The 16,339-nt window shown below is 41.9% G+C and overlaps 1 protein-coding gene across 5 annotated transcripts; it reads right to left on the bottom strand.

The window, feature by feature from the left end:
• Positions 1-944: 944 nt before the first annotated feature.
• strada (STE20 related adaptor alpha) lies at positions 945-16,290 on the bottom strand. 5 transcript variants are annotated; one of them, XM_088906355.1, is made up of 13 exons: positions 16,135-16,288; positions 13,980-14,043; positions 13,180-13,237; positions 11,793-11,815; positions 7,876-7,982; positions 6,942-7,059; positions 6,492-6,600; positions 5,294-5,417; positions 4,310-4,481; positions 4,075-4,179; positions 3,263-3,504; positions 2,658-2,700; positions 945-1,561 (listed from the first exon to the last, which is right to left on the bottom strand). In XM_088906355.1, exons 2-13 carry the CDS (start codon positions 13,989-13,991, stop codon positions 1,406-1,408), a joined length of 1,269 nt encoding a protein of 422 aa, XP_088762481.1. In that variant the 5' UTR covers positions 13,992-14,043; positions 16,135-16,288; the 3' UTR covers positions 945-1,405. The 5 variants fall into 5 exon arrangements, with proteins under 5 accessions (XP_088762481.1, XP_088762479.1, XP_088762483.1 ...); XM_088906353.1 differs by lacking the exon at positions 16,135-16,288 and adding an exon at positions 14,903-15,447; XM_088906357.1 differs by lacking the exon at positions 16,135-16,288 and adding an exon at positions 15,389-15,441.
• Between the last annotated feature and the right edge of the window lie 49 nt (positions 16,291-16,339).

Below are 16,339 nucleotides of genomic sequence, written 5' to 3'. Positions count from 1 at the left end.
GGCTTTCCATCTGGACAACAACACACCCCAAGCTATTCAGACATTTCATTTGTACACTGATTGAACTCTCCAATGGACATTTCTCAAACACTTTTACACAAAATTTAGTTTATGTGCTGGAAACATTTTTACTATGATCAATTTTATGGAGTCTTTTCTGTTGCTGCTTAAAACAGACAAGGGCATATGCCTAAGCAAATGGTCTGCAAAAGATTACTTACTGCTTAGCAACAGCCTTTTGCTCAGTGGTGTTAAAGTTGTCACGTTTACTGTTTTTGCACACAACTACAGTTACAGTCTGTTGAAATCACATGGCAGCATGAAAAGTTCAAATTCATGAACAGTAGCTGCCAAAATGTATTGCACATCAAGTTTTTTTTTTTAACACTGTGAGCTCACAAACCTGCTTCCTTAATTCTCTTAATGTACCTTCAACACAAAGTTTTTAGAATAACCTGTATTTGGTCTCAGAATACATTGATAAGGTCTAGGCTTCTGGGGTTTAACTTGAGCTCTTGAAATAAAATTTAATTTACTTTTCATTGAAGCATGTTTTTTTTTCCCATGTTTCAATGTCAACATCTCCACTCTGTCACTATTAACCATTAACTGGTGGAGGGCTCAAGTTCATGAAGAACCACCCATTGAGTTAAAGCAGGTTTGCATAGTCTTCACTTCAGTCTTCATGGACGTGGAGAAATACAACACTACCATTTAGGTCTAGCTCCTGTACCTTAAATGTATCTTTCCTTAACCTTTTTTTACCTTAAAAAAATCCTCAATTTTCAGAACCCCCCACACCCCCAAAATAGATATACCCAGGAAAGACTAATTGGAGAACTCAATTTGCAACAAAAAACCAGAAGGGTGTAGCCCCTATTCCAATTCCCCTGTTCACAACTGATCCTGTTAGTGCACAAATAAACCCAACTAGAGAACCCTGCCACCTTCAACAAGTTTTATTCTCATCGGTTTCAGATGAATTACAGCATGTGTACAACCTTTTCCTCCATGTGGAGCAGGACAGGAGAGTGAATTACACCCACCCAAATAAAACTTGAAATAAAAGAAAGCTTCTCCCAATACTACAAGTGAAACACTTCTTCAAGTCGTGGATGTCTGATGTATTTCATCTTTCAATACTGTTGTGGAATTGTGCAGTTGCCTACCGTTTTCACATTTCTCTGATCTGTAACAGCTGATGCCAGAGGATGGAGAAACATGAGAAAATGTGTTCCAAAGAGCCCGTAGCCATCACGGCATGAAGCAAAAGACACGGAGATAAAAGCTCTGACCAATTCTTAGTTCACTTGAGCGGTAACCGTGGACCGAGTATCTGACTGAGAGCGCTGAAAAATGTCTTCACTACAGCTACTCTAAGATGCCCTGTTGCCCCCACTGTTCATCAGAAATCCCAGTCGTCAACCTCCAGGTGGCTCAAGCTGGACTCCAGACTGGCCATGACTGTAGGGGAATCAGGAGGCTGGGCACACTCAAAGTTGGTGATGGGAGCCACAGGTCTCAAGAGCTCGGGCAGGGCATCTGAGGCCCGCCGTTTTATCTGCAGAACAAGGGGAGAGAGAGATCTGAAGAGACTCTCCTCTGTAATTGGACCAGCAATGTAACATATTAGTTATCATCTACACGTTGTCCAACATCACTACAGCATCTAAAGCAAGGTGATGATCAGCTGCAAGATTGGGAGGTCTTTAAAAGGAAAATTAGTCATCAAAAACTGCTTTGAATGAAACATGGAGAGAAAATAGACCTTAATGGCAATTAAATTGCCAATGCTGCCAAACAGTTTGGCAGGGAGCTGCATCAGCATGTGTAGGAACAAGTAAAGGTTTATTTCATGCTGAAAAAAGAAGAAAAGAAACTGGAACCTTCTTTGGGTGTCAAAGTACTTAATGTGTACTTAAATAAAGATTCAGCTGTGGAGCCTTCTTCGACACACAAAGGTTCCAAAGCCAAAATGTTGTGTTTCTTTTCTTCTCTTTTCTTTATAGAATAAACCTTTACTTGTTCCCGAACAGTTTTTAGTCCATCTTCTGTAAAGTCAATGCAGAAGTGTGGAGGGCTGTGAATGTAGAGAGAGGCCCATTATAACATGCTGCAAGAAGTAAAGTTATGATTAAACAATCTTTCCACCAAATCCCCTTCTAAGATGTTTCTATGGATGTGAAGGGATGTTTCATCTGTAGGCCTTATTTCTGTAGGTTTCATCCTTAGGTCTGTATAGAACAGCAGCATAAATGATTAGTTATCATCATGGATTATTTATCACTACAGCATCTGAAGCCACTAGACTTAAGGCTTTGCACTGCCTTCCTACTAGGTCATTAAAGACATGGCAGTGTCTGGAAGAGTAGAGGAATATCCTGGTTTCTTCAGCATGCGATGCAGGTGGGTGCAACACTTCAAGGGGTGGATGGCTACACGTAAAGTGCTTTGGGATCCTTTGGAAAGAAAAACTGCATAACTACAAGAAATTACTACCGCCTTTTGCAATTTGTCAAATGCAATATTTCACTGGCACAGTAACTCACAGAAATTCAGTGGTTAAATCTTTTGTACTTCCTTGCGGTCACTGATGTAGCTGTTTTTTCTCCAGGCTGAGAGAATAAGGATTTATGAAGAAAGAAGAGGGTTCTTACCTGCTTGAAAAAGGAATGGCTGAGAAGGGTGCTGGCAGACGGTCTGCAAAAAAAAGAGGGAGAAGGCATGTTACTACAACTCCATAACAAAAAATAATTCTACACAAATAAATGGGAAAGTAGAAAAACAGGAGAAGGTTACTCTGCCTGACTTGTTTGTCTAGGTACTAGAGCTTCATCAAAATGTTTTATGCAAGGTCCCTATGAGTTTGTGCCGAATATCCATCAATCATTATGTAAGGAAGACACTTATTTGCCTGGAATTATAGCTTTGGCCTCTACATAAAATAGTTGATTAAACTGAAAAGAGTCTCTAGGGATCCTTCCATTATCCCTAAACCTCTTAACCTGGTGAGGATCTCAGCAAGCTGGAGTCTGTCCAAGGGTGCGTGGTGAGACAGAGCACATGACTGCTCTCCTCCCGGCTGGGTTACTGGTACACAGGGAAAAGGGCAGTTCAGCGTTGCCAGTGAAGCTTGGGTTTTTGGTTTCCTGAAAGCCACGTGCACCATGTGCAGCAGAAGACATGGCAGTGACCGCTTCATCCAGTCAATAACGAGGTTAATGCTCGGCTGGCCTGGAAGATGGCGGTGTGGCAGGCCTACCTCCTCTCTGGATTCCTCTGCAGACACAGCTCCACAAAGGCATGGAAGTGGCTGGTGAAGGTGCGATTGTAGGGGTGCTGGCTGGGTTCCCCGTTAGCGTGGCGTGTGCTGCAGGCCCCTGTGCCCTCGCAGATGCCCGAGTCAGCCCCCGACCTGGACGGCTTCATGGTGAGCTCCTCCGGAGGGATGGTGCTGGTGTCCAAGAGGCAGGGCACTGTGCCATTTAGCTTCTCCAAGAGCATCTGGGACGGGGAGAGAAGCAGTCAGGTTCGATTAAATTACACAATGGCAAGAATCACTGTTATTCAGTTCAGTGGTCTGTAGGATCGCATTGCAACAGTATCCCTGCTTATCCCCATGGAACCACCGACTGCAACCACACTGTACTTGACAAAGGACACATCACCTACTTGTTTATATGACGATTAGTAATAACGTAACTTTTAAAATGTGTAGGAGAGTTACACCAAATCTTGTATGTATTCCTGCTAGAGCTGTGTGCAATGGCTATGTAGAGGTCTTGTATGTAATTTTAAACTTATTTCAATGTAATGTTTATTTGTACTGTCTATGCATTTTTTGCTAAGTGTGTGTGTAAAACATACGTGTTTGTTTGCAAAACAAATTTCTGAGAAATCAGACAAAGTATTATTGCATCTTCGTGAAATACTTTCAAAACTTGAACTAATTTTTAATATTGTGCCAAGTTGATCTGGCAAAAAAAATTCTAGAAAAACTCATCTGCAATTTCTAATTAAGCAAACAAGGAAATGTATACTCCACTACCACTTGCTATGTTTCTTGCAACAAACCTGAGTTGCAGGCATATCCTTAAAGGGCACATGTCCATTGGCCAGCTCACAGGCAGTGATCCCCAGACTGTATATATCAGAACGAGCATCGTAACCCTGCAAATTCTGAAAAAGAGAGGGGTACAGTGAGAGGTTGGGAACTACTTTCAAGAAGAGTGGTGGTGACCTTCAGGTGTTTTTTATTTTTAAGCAGCTATATTCAGCAAGAACGGAAACGATGACAGAGCTTGCTTACCTGCTGCAGGACCTCCGGGCTCAGCCAGGGCAGCACTTTGACGCTGTACTGGGGAAAGTCGTGCACCACGCGTGCACGCTGGCCGTGGCGGATCAGGCTGAAGATACTGCGCAGGCCAGACAGGAAGACCTGACCGTCGGCCGAGATCAGCACGTGACTGGCCTTCACACTCCTGCCGGGCGCACACGAGGACGAGCAAGCCGTTACGAGGAATCGCAACTCCCCCGACGCACAACTGTTCAATCCATTTCAGGCTTTACAATCCACAAGCTTTCGTGCAAGCCAACACGTGGCTCTAGTTGTTTCACGCTTGACGACTTACTGCGATTAAATGTATAAGCCATGTTTAAAGGTTGTGAAATATTACTTTTCTGCTTCTCTTGCAAGATTTGTATAGATGCCCACAGCTGGTAAAAGCTGAAATCAAATCATGAAATCACTGCTGAACAATCGGTGTCAGATCTGTTCCACTGTTTGCCTTAATCCATTCTATTCACCCCTGGCCTGGAGCGTCACAGCTCTGCAGGTTTTATAGCAATCTGCTCAAAATCAAGACCTATGATTGTAGAGCTTGTAGGTCAGTCCCATTAACTAAAAAACTCCAGTGGAAAACCACAAAACACCGTGGCTCTACAGAATCACAAAAGATGTTCAGAGTAACATTGGAATTTAACTTACAAGTTCTTCTTGCAGAATAAAGTTGCTGATCAACACTGTGCAATGCTAAACACTAATCGAGAAATGGGTCAGATGATATTCTGATCTGCTGTGTACAGGGACTGCTGGTGCAGGAAGGCATCCAGTATATATAAAATTATACTTACGGTCTATGAAACGGATTCAAATCTTTAAAAAAAAGTTTGAAATATGACAAACAACAAAACGTTTTGAGATGTTTCATTCACTTTTACCAAGAGCTACACTGTGTGTACCTTCTTGCCCCCCGTTTTAACAAAATTCTTGCTAACATCTGGCTCAGCTCACCTGTGCACGTATCCCATGTGGTGGATATAGTCCAGAGCTTTAAGAATACCCTGCAGAATGTATGCGATAGCCAGCTCATTCATGCCATCTGTGAAGTGGGTACTGATCAGGTCCTTGGCAGAGCCTGTGATGACATCAGGGCAAATTACATTTTATCTTCCCAAAAAAAACTTCTTATATGAATATTTTGTGCAAGGCAAGCCTAGAATTCTGTGCAACATGCCATGGGACTTTCAATGTCCACAGTGTTGGGCTTCTTTTGACATTTCATCTGAATGGCAGCAGAGTCACCCACACCATCAAGACACAGACACTTGTTTGAAATGTCTGGTCCAAAAAAAAACAGCATCACATACTGGTCTTCCAAAAGCCATGAAAATGGCTTCCTTTTTCCTTTGTGTAGTAAGCTAGGGAACAAGTTAAGGTTAATTCCATGTTGCAAAGTAGAAGAAATAGGCATTATGGCTGGTTAGCCTTCTTTTGATATCACAGCCAAAATGTTGTCTTTCTACTTTTCACCATGAAATTACCCGTTGTACATCATTTGGACAAAATTCTTTCAACACAGTAATTCTCACATCAGATAGTTTTGGGGTATGCATTTTTGGAGCAGCTCGAAAAGCTTGAATAGTGGAAAATTCAATAGACTATTTTAAGAGAATGAGTCCCATTTTTAATGCAGTTTCCAATTCAGACTTAAGTCTCTCTCTTGATTTTTGGATGGTTTTATGTGTTATTTTCTCAAGCACTCAGCCTTTCAAAATGTACTTCTCAACACTCCAAAGAGAACGTATTGTTCAGATTTATCCAAGTTTAAAAGATCTGGATATACTCCTCAGCATTTACAATGCTGGCTATGCAATTGAACAGTAACATCCAAAGCAACAGAGCTGGACAATACTAAAGATGTGGTGCACACGCATGTACTGCAGACTCCCCCCTATAAAAACAGTGCCCCTAACAGATATCATTTAGAAATAATACCTGATGCAATGCCAAATTATCTGCTTAAAGATAGAGCTGTACTGCTGTAAAATGTTGCAGTTTCAGGTTCTGTTTCTGCAGTAATTCTGTACTGAGGTATTTTTTTCCCTGGACCTCATAAAAAAGCCAACTGATAGGTGTGGCAAATACACAAATCTTTACACTTATACTGTATGTAGCACCCTGCCTCAATGTTCCAAAAGTCATCTCTTACCATAAGCCATGAAGGGAGTGATGACCCACAGCTCATTCTCAGCTATAAATATGCTCTTGTAGGGCAGAATGTTGGGATGGTGGAAGAGCTTGGAGACATGAAGCTCGCCCTGAAGGAGAGGGAAGGTAAACATTTACAAATCCTCACAGAGTCGCACCATCAGATGGCAAATTTCACACCTGGTTCCTGTGCCCTTGAAGACAAAAGGGACTAGGTTGAAACAATGCAGACGTCAAAGTGACTCTCCAACAGAAGTCAACAGTTTTGCTCTGAATTGATTTAACTGGAAAGGTGCCATTTTACCCAGAAATGACTATGCATTCAAGGATCTTTTTCCTGCAGGGAATGTCTATCCAAGATGAAAGACAAGTCCAGACTCCTCATAAGCCCGGGCATGTCTCCTCAGCATCTGCGTTCTAATGAAGGCTGACTGGGGGACTAGGAGCTGACCTGCAGGTAGCTGACCATGTCATTGGTGCAGGCCTCCAGGTTGATGCGGCGGATCGCCACATGCTCCCCAGTGGGCCGGTACCGGCCCAAGTTCACCGCCATCAAGTCCTCCAGCCCTCTGCCTGCAGGGAGCAACGCCACGCACATCAGCACAACACAAGATACAGCCACTGAGCCAGCCAGAAATACATTTCATAGCGCCCTTCATACAAACGCGGCAAACTGTCTAATTCTAAGAGATATCAGCTACCTAAAGCACACAATAGAAGATGCATGGATATTTTAACATGCAGTAATATTTAAAAATGAAAAAAACACAGCAGATTTATTTAAATAGGTTTAAGACAATTCTGGAGTATCTAACCTACATATTAAACTTTTTTAATGAGAATTATTAAATAAAAAGAACACTGTTATTATTACCACTTAATGAAGATGGGTCTTTGCATCACAAATGTGGGACTACGTGCAAATCAGTGCTGGAGGTTAAGGTCAGTGACAATAAGGTTGTGGTTCAGGCTGTGATGTTAGGAACTGACTCGCACTCTTCACAGGTTTTTAATAGGGGTGAGATCTGGACACTGCTCTAGCTAGGGAAGGTAAAGGAATTGTGCTGCACATTCCTCAACCATAGATTAGTTCATAGATATCATGCTCACCTCCACTTGAGTGCTGTAGAACAAGCTGTTGTCATGGTGGCCAGGCTCACCCAAACCCACCTGTCACCTGGCTGGTTACCATGGATTTACAACTGGACCAGCATCTCACTTCACCTGTGAGTATTAACGTGCTCCCCTGTCTCAGGTGAAGCAGGTTACCTAAGAACTGATTTGGGAGTGCTACATGCTCCATCTCTCCCGTTTTTTTCTGGCACGTTATTGTGCTCGAAAACATAAGTAAAATGCTATACCTGGGGGAAGACAAAAATGTATACTTGCCTATGATGGTGAGCAGTTCATAGGAAGAGTTGTCTGGCAAAAAGCTGCCCATGGCTTCCCGGTGGGGGAGAGAGGCTAAAGACTCGGTGCTCTCTTCATTGGCCTGGGAAGGGGACAGAGTTAAAGAAGATGGAAACAAGATTCCCAATGCACAGCAGACTGAACTATTCAGGATTTCACATGCTGCAAGTTCTTGTGCAAACGGTATTCAGAGAAACTGAAAGTTCAAGTCCTTCCAGAAAATGGCTTCTTGTCATAAGCCAAAGGACAGTCACAGAGGAACCAATGCTACAGTTGTTGACTTTTCTGCATGGACATTTCTGTTACTATGGCCTCATAAAGACAGCCTCTGCAAAAACAGCTGCAGATAATCAAAATTGCAATCTTGAAAATTGACCTTAAAGAATCGCATATGGCGAGTCATCAGTGCCAGGACTGCTTTCCATTTGCTGGTTCTTGTTCTGTGATTGCTGCACAAGGCTGTCTGGTGTATTTTCCTCTTGCAAGCTGCACCAGCTATGCATCATTTTCTCTAAATGAACACGAAAACCCCCTGCAATTAGGCTACTTGTTAGTTTACAAATAAGCAGTGTAATATTTGGCTACACGTCAGTCAGAGCTTGACTAAAAGTGCTAAAGCAGAAATCAATGATGCATTACTCTCTCAATAACCAATTAACAGTGCAAAGTTGTTAACTTTAAGAAAAAAAAAGATAACAAGAGAAATGCTGTCCTGTTAAACCAAAAGTGCACATCTAGAAAGCCCCAGCTGGCAAATATTTTTTTCTTACTTGGTGCAACCCAAGGGGGAAAAAAAAAAATAAGTCAATGAAGATGTCCCATCACATGAAGGTCAAAAACTAGCTATGTGGGTTTTTCAAAACCTATGGCCTTTAATATTTAAAGAAATAGTTGCAGAACACAATCCAATTGTGCATATCCAATTCAGCGAGTTAGCTCTAAATGAATGAACAAGCTGAGAGACCAAGGTAGACCCGGCAAGATCCTCAGCAACTGGAGAATGACCCATCTGTCCAACAACAGACAACTTCCGCCAAGCAAAGCACGCTGGGAAATCCAAGCTCTGAGAAATCTGCTTGGAGACGAACGTGTATTTTTTCTTTGTTAAGTAGTAGCTGCAGTGCAGTCACCTGGAAAGCACCATGAATAGCAAGATGGTGGACAGATTTACACACAACATCTTCCAAAAGCAGGTCAACTATTCCAAGACATCCTTTTTACTTTGTGGACAATTCAAATATGCAAGAGCAAACAAAAAAAAAACGATTAGATTAGTTTAAGTTGGTAATTGGAACACATACTTCAAGACTAAAAAAAGTCCAGCTGTATTCCCGCACAGCAGCTGCTCTCAGAATGGAAGTGAAATTTTCTTTCAGAACTATGAACATTTAAATGGGAGCCACATAAACACAAAACCACAACGCCCATGTACACAGCACTGATGCATCTAGACTTCAGATTAGTGAACAACAGTAGAATAGTGAAACCAAACAATGTTAAATAGTCAGGGTCTGAAAAATAAAGCGTCATTATTCCCCGTGCAATGTTGTACCCGTTTAATTTGCATGCCAATAATTTTTCTGTCCATTTTACCAACAGTTCAAACCCTCATATTGCAGTAAAAAGAATGAAGTTCATTACATTTTTTTCCTCTCATGCTCTCCTTTGGGAGTTAAGAATGTACTGTAATGCACCACATAACAATGGCTTCTGACCAGAAGAACAGAAAAGCCTCAATACGGGTTTGGTATTAATGGGTCTTCAGGAGGAAGCTCCCACTAAAATTTTATACTCTGTGGACTTCAACTACGAAAAGAAAAAATGAACAACTTACAATATGCACGTGTACAGTATAATGCTGTATTTTTCAGAACCCTGCAATTTCTTGCCAAGGCCAGAACAGGGTTTCATAGAGGCCATGCAATTGTCTCCATGTGCACCCCAGACTGGGCTTTCTCCTTTTTTGACAGTATGTCAGATCTATGAAAATATTGCTTGGCTAAGAAATATCCTTGAAAAGGCTATGGGCTATACTTTGACATTTAAACACCTTCAGCTCGAAGTCAGCAGCTCCTGTGACATATTTACACTCTTTGGCAGCTGTAACTGGAAAGAGAGGGCAAAAGAAGTGTTGAGGAGAGAGGATTTATGAATACGCGTTTGCACCCTCACTCGCTGTTTAGAACTCCAGATTCTGCTTTGGGTTTTTGCTGGAACACCCCTCAGCAGCTAAATGGACCTCGACCCCCTTTGATCTCACCTCCTTTTTAACTGTGCCAAATCAAATAAACATTCATTTGCACACAGGTGCAAATGACAAGCTGAAGGATTAAAACCCACCACAAAAAAACATAAAATCTTCCCATCTTGGGAATCCCTGCTAAACGAGTACCACTCCACAGACAGTTTAAGAATGCACCATTGACAGTACCCAAGGGCATAACGCATCATGAACGTACAGTTATTTCACTTTTTAAAAAATGGAAATCTGTGCCTTTGAAATGGTACATGCCACTCGACCATCTTGGACCTGCAATGCCTAGACTTGCTAGGATTTCCTCAAAAGCAAGATCAGCAAACATCCTCAGTCCAAATCAAAATTATGAGTATGTAGGACTGGAGAGGAAACATGCATGAATCGATGCATTTCAGGTTCCTAGATTCCAACAATGGTAAACAAGAAATAACTCTAAAATAACCCTTCCCATGTCACCTCAGAGCTGGGGTTCACAGCTGTAGCAGAGTGCACAGAGTAGGACTCAAACTGCCAGCAATGATACTCATGTACACAAACCAGCCTTTACAATACAATGCCAAAAACTAGCAACTCCCACGTTCTGCAAAGCATAGCAAATTTATTAAGCTTTTCTGAAAAACTCCTCTTTCTAAAATGAAAATTAAAATGCAGACGTAATGAAATACCCGCACCTAGTTGGAGAGAATTCAAATCTCTTCAATTAGGCAGCAAGCTAAACAAACACATGCTCTGATAAGGACTCCCAACTGGCCCGGTCATCCAAGGCTGCAACTGGACACAGGCTGCGCCAGGGGTATGTAACTTTTCCTGGATGGCTGCATGATCTTTCATTTTCATTCCAGCTAAGCTCTGATTGACTTAATTGGCTCAATCATTTGTTTCATTAAGAGTAAATAACATGCTTTCCACATCTTTGCTCACTGAACTTTTAAGGCTGCAGGACTTTTAGCTATCCAGGACGTGGGTTGCAGACCCCTGGGTTGGGTCCTATAGCTCACATCTGGACAACATGATGAACCCACTGCGCAATTCCACAGACAGCAATGCTCAACCTCGTGAGAGCCATCAGTCAGGGGTGTTTAGAATGGGCATTGGTATTCTTGGCCTATCAACACATGTGGAAGGTGGGGGCCTGTGAGTTTGCATTATGAGAGATCGTGGTAGCAGACATTAACCAATTCCTGGTCCTTGTAACCTTGTGTATGCTGGTTTCACTCTGGTGCAACGTCCTATGACCTCATTAAACTCTTAAATATGCTAATTATTTACTCAATTACACATTGATCAACACGTTCAGCGGCTTCAAAATATCATAGCTGAAATCTGTTGCAAAGTTTAATAGCTAACGTGATACTCTCACTCACTAGTGGGACTGGGAAAATATAGGAAAATGCACCCCAAGTTACCATTGTGCCTTGAAAAAATGCAGTTCCGACTAATTGGAACAGAGGCCATCAACCACAGAATCAATGAAGTCAAGCTCTCCTGTATGAAACCCTAATCGCACATGGGATGTTGTGGTAGGACGAGCTCCATCACAGAAAGCACACTCACAATTAAATCATCCATGCACAAAAGCAAATAGCCACAGTCTGGGATATACAAACACACAAAACAAAACACGGAAACACTTACTTTCCTTTGAGAGCTGCTCTGCTCTGGGATAGAGAAACCCAAAACAAGAATATAAAAATGGGTCCCGTTTTTAATAAATGAACTGCTTGCTTTACATTATAATCTCAGGAACAGCAGACAAAAGAGTGAGAAAGCACAGAGTTTCAGACATGAAAAGGGCATAGCACCGATCCTAGATGTAGCACAGCAGAAATCCAGATTCCATTTAAGATCAGACACTTGCGGCACAGCAGGTTGGCCTGAGGCAGACCACACAAACGGTGGTCACCCTCAAAGCTCAATAAAGTCTTTTGAAAATGAACCCGATACGACTTCTGTTGCAAAGCATACTTATCTATGTCTTGTCTTATGAGCTGCAGCCTCTCAGATAAACCAACACCAAGTGTCTGATTCAATGTCTTATGCTTGACCAAGACATGCTCATCACAAGTTCATAAAATATCTGCAGGTCAATTCTTTCCCTGTTCTTCCAAATGGATCAGTTTAACTTAAGGCTGTGAAGAGGGTAATGGTGTAAGGGACTGAATGCATGTTCCGCTTATTCAATACATTTTCATTGAGATGGGATAACCACCAGTTCAAAAACATCATACAAAATAAGAGCTGCATTTCACAAGCTGTGTTTTTTAAGAAATGCTTAGAGACTTCTTTTTAGAGTATTTATAAACTATTTAAAACTACCATTGACATTTAATACAAAAACAAGCTTTACTAATGATTATCTGGATTTTCTGGGTAGGCGGTAGCCACAGGTGATAATACTATCATTCTTGTTTTGGTCTGTATATTAAATCCTAATGTCATGAGAAACCCTGGCATGTGGCATCATCTAATCTTAACACTTAAAGACTCCACGATACAGCACGGCACCGTGCATTTCTACAACGTATTATGTGGTATGGCGATAACGGTTCGTTTCACCACTGTTCACTTTTTATCATGATGATTTCTTAAGCTCAGCCTTTATGTCCACTTCTCACTTCAAATAATAAGAGTTTGCAATGAGTATATCGTGGGTGAAAAAGCTGCAGTCTGTGAGAGAAAAGCCTTTCTCAAACCTTGATGTGATGGAAGTTGCTGTAGTTGGCATCGGTGTTGTCAGCTAATTTGCAGAATGAAAGTAAACACCTTCAAATTGAGAGCAGTGGGCAATCGGACTCTCAGTTTAAAATCTCATCATGATAAAAACTCAAGTAATTACAGGAATGATGCATCATAAGTCGTAATGTACGGTAGTACATTTGACTGAAATATTGTAGTTCTTTTGCACTATACTGACATATTGTACTAGTGATTTTACTGGAAGCCATTAGAAAAAAGGAATTTTAAAAAATTTTAAATTCTCATTTTAAATGAGCAAGTTATTGGGTTACATGTGAGAACTTACCTCCAAATAACTCCAAATCCCTTAAGCTCTCAACACTCAGTTTCTCCGACACCCACCGCTGATGCATAAAAAAGAGCACACAGTCAGCCACAAACAGAATTACATAGGAAAAAACCGTTACAGATTGAATGTGTGGGGAGTGTGGAGAAAAAGCTAAAGTTTTAATTGCGACTTCTGTTCTTAAGACTCAGAGGGCTTTTGGTGAGGTGATAAGTTGAACATTTTTTCGTTCCCCCCCCCCCCCCCCATTTTCTTCCTACTCAATCTGAAATCCCAGATTTCTCTCAAGTGACAGCTCCTGCACTGCACTGGAAGAATAAAAAAGGCAAACATGCTGCTCTGAGTAAGCCCCTGATTGCTAAACAGGGAACATGCTCCACCGCACCCGACAGGAGAATTAACACCAACTGGGAGCTACAGTAGGGGTGCCTCTGACTTGATGTGACTGCAAATTTCCTGTTGCCAGAAAGCAGAGAGCCCTGGCTGGCCAGTCACACGCCTACCCCAGGGGCACTCTGCCAACTGTGCTCCACCACTTGGGGAATGCCAGTCACAATCACCTAGTGACATGATATGATTGTGTAAAAGCACTTAACACGACAATATAGTACATCACTGGTGAGAAATGACAATAGATTCCAATGGCACCACTTAGTTCAACCTGGAAGGAAAGACTTTCTACGGCATATTGATGTTCCTGTAGAAATCTGACCTGTATCTTCTCCCTTTGTTGAAAAAGGAGACTCACCATACGGCCATTTGGAAAAAAAAATTCAGAAACAGAACTGTGCCATACTCACCAGAAAAGACATGGACCCTAGAGTGCTTGTTACCAAGTGCTCTTGAACTCCATTCAAAAACCTCCTGAGGAACAGAAATTCCAGGTGACTCCAGAATTCACAACAAAGCAAGACTCACAGCTCTGAGCAAATCCTTCAAGTCCACACACACATTGCATGGGGAACTACATTACAAAACCTTTTCATCTTGAAACTGTCAACTGTTCTCATAGCAAAAGATTGTACAGATCGCCGAGCTGGTTTGCGCATGGGCCGCATCACTAGCTAACTGTGACTGAGATTTAGCACACAACCCTCAGTGAGCGACATGCCAGCTAGTACAGACATTCCTGTAAAGCATGCTGGACCTTCCAGGATTATCTCCACTGGTCCTCGGTTTTACTGTAGTACAAGGGTTGGAGCTGTAAAGCCAAGTTGCTAAAAAAAAACAGCAATTCCAAATTGGGAGATCTGTTTGTTAAATCTATTTGTAAATAAACGCAATCCTGTAAAAGAAACGCGCAGCAAGAGGAATACAGTAGACTCGTGTCTTACGAGGTAAAGTTAGGTTCCTGACAAAGCGCGTACAATCAGAACACCCTCCCTTAGACCTATTCCCCGCCCTGAAACAAGGACAATCAATCTCGAGTGCATTAGTATGTGCATGCATGAGGTTTATGGTATCACGGAAAGAGCAATATTGTACAGCATGCCGAATAGGTCAAATAAAATTTGATAATAAAATGCAGGGAACACAGGAGATGCCTAGCTCTCACAAATTGCATTCTGTCTCGAACTGCACGAATCAAAGATTGATCTATGCCATACAGCACGCGCCAGACTGGTCTGCGTCATCCCACCCCTTAACTTCTCCACCCCTTAAAAATCTCGGTTCTTAACTCCAAATCGGGCACTTTTCCATGACTCGCCTCTACCCTTCCTACCTGTTTTCAGGTTCCCGAGCCATACCGAGGGTGACGCCTCACCGGTGCGCTACAGACTCGGTAACTAGTTCCTGGGTGTAGCTCAGGTGCGCGCAGTGCCACATGTGATTTCGCAAAATCTTCCGCATCGTTTTATTTCTTCGTCACTGACCGCGTGTACACGAATTCGCGTAAACATATCTCGCGTAAAGACGCAGGTCTACTCGTGTTACTGGTTTCTTGCACCAGAAGAGAGATGGCCAATTTGACCATATCACTGGCTGTACTCGGGACAGCCTAACATAAATTGCGGAGGAGGCATCAGAGGGGTTGGAGCAGAAATGACAAGCTATGAGAAAAAGTAAATAAAGAAAAAAAATCGATTCACCGATTTTCTTAGCGTTTTAAAGATCAAATGAGAAATCGGTTGTCTCCCCGTTTCCACACGGTGCATCTCTACTTTTACAAAAAGAAAATTAAACTTGATGAAATGTCATAGTTACACACCGCGACTCCTCAACAACGGAACCAGGTACTCCCTCATCCAACGCCACACAACGTTAGGAGAGCCAGGAAAGCATCACATGCGCGGCGTAAAAACACTCCCGACACGACGCAACCACCAGAGCAAATTGCTAAAAACGCAGGGTGCGCAGTCTATGAATTTAAAACAGGTGAAACACCAGCAGATCCTGACTTGCAAAGGAGAAATGAGCACTACGGTTCATGTGCGAGCTCTTCTTCCACAGAACCGTGTTCAGTAACTGCGCAGAGGTGACTAAACTTAGATTGACTAAATAACGTTCTCGAAATCTGGAAATTAAAAATGACCTTAAAATCTTAAAAGTCTCCCATCTCATCTGGCCAAAGACACATTGCTATAGGTTTTCTCGTTTAAATTATATCTGTCAACGGCAAATACTACGAGGATTTCATTAACGAAAATACTGAAAACATGTTTACAAAGGGTTATTTATTCTATATGACTGTGTTTATCAAGAATGCTTATGGAACAGTTATTCAATCATTTGATACATTTTTTTTAAGACTTCGGTTACTTAACTAGCAAATGCAGGTAAACAAGACAACCAGATATTTGAAACTCTCTGAACTCTTCCTAAAACAATATGAGTTTTGCTTTGCTGTACGCAAAAACTGACAATATAAGTGTGTAGAAAAGGCAAATAAGCAATTCAGGATTTGCAAAACATAAACCCCACTTTTTACAGAAATGTTTCAAAATCACGTCTCACCTTAGACACTGTTAGAAGGCAGAGGTTTGGAAATGTGAATTGAAAACAATCTACTTTACAAATCCACAAATTTGTAACACCTAACGTAAAAAACGCCTGCCTAGTTTGGATCTGGATTTTTCTAACCATTCCTGGGTTTACCGCAGAACACGGCACTTAAAAAACTGCGTTGATAGGTCATGAACGGTGTTTTAGGAGAGAACTG

Source organism: Atractosteus spatula, chromosome 26 (genome assembly GCF_055471065.1).
Source record: "Atractosteus spatula isolate fAtrSpa1 chromosome 26, fAtrSpa1.hap1, whole genome shotgun sequence".
Lineage (NCBI taxonomy): Eukaryota > Metazoa > Chordata > Actinopteri > Semionotiformes > Lepisosteidae > Atractosteus > Atractosteus spatula.
Note: the sequence above shows the minus strand (reverse complement) of the source record. Positions and strands in the feature narration are given on the sequence as shown.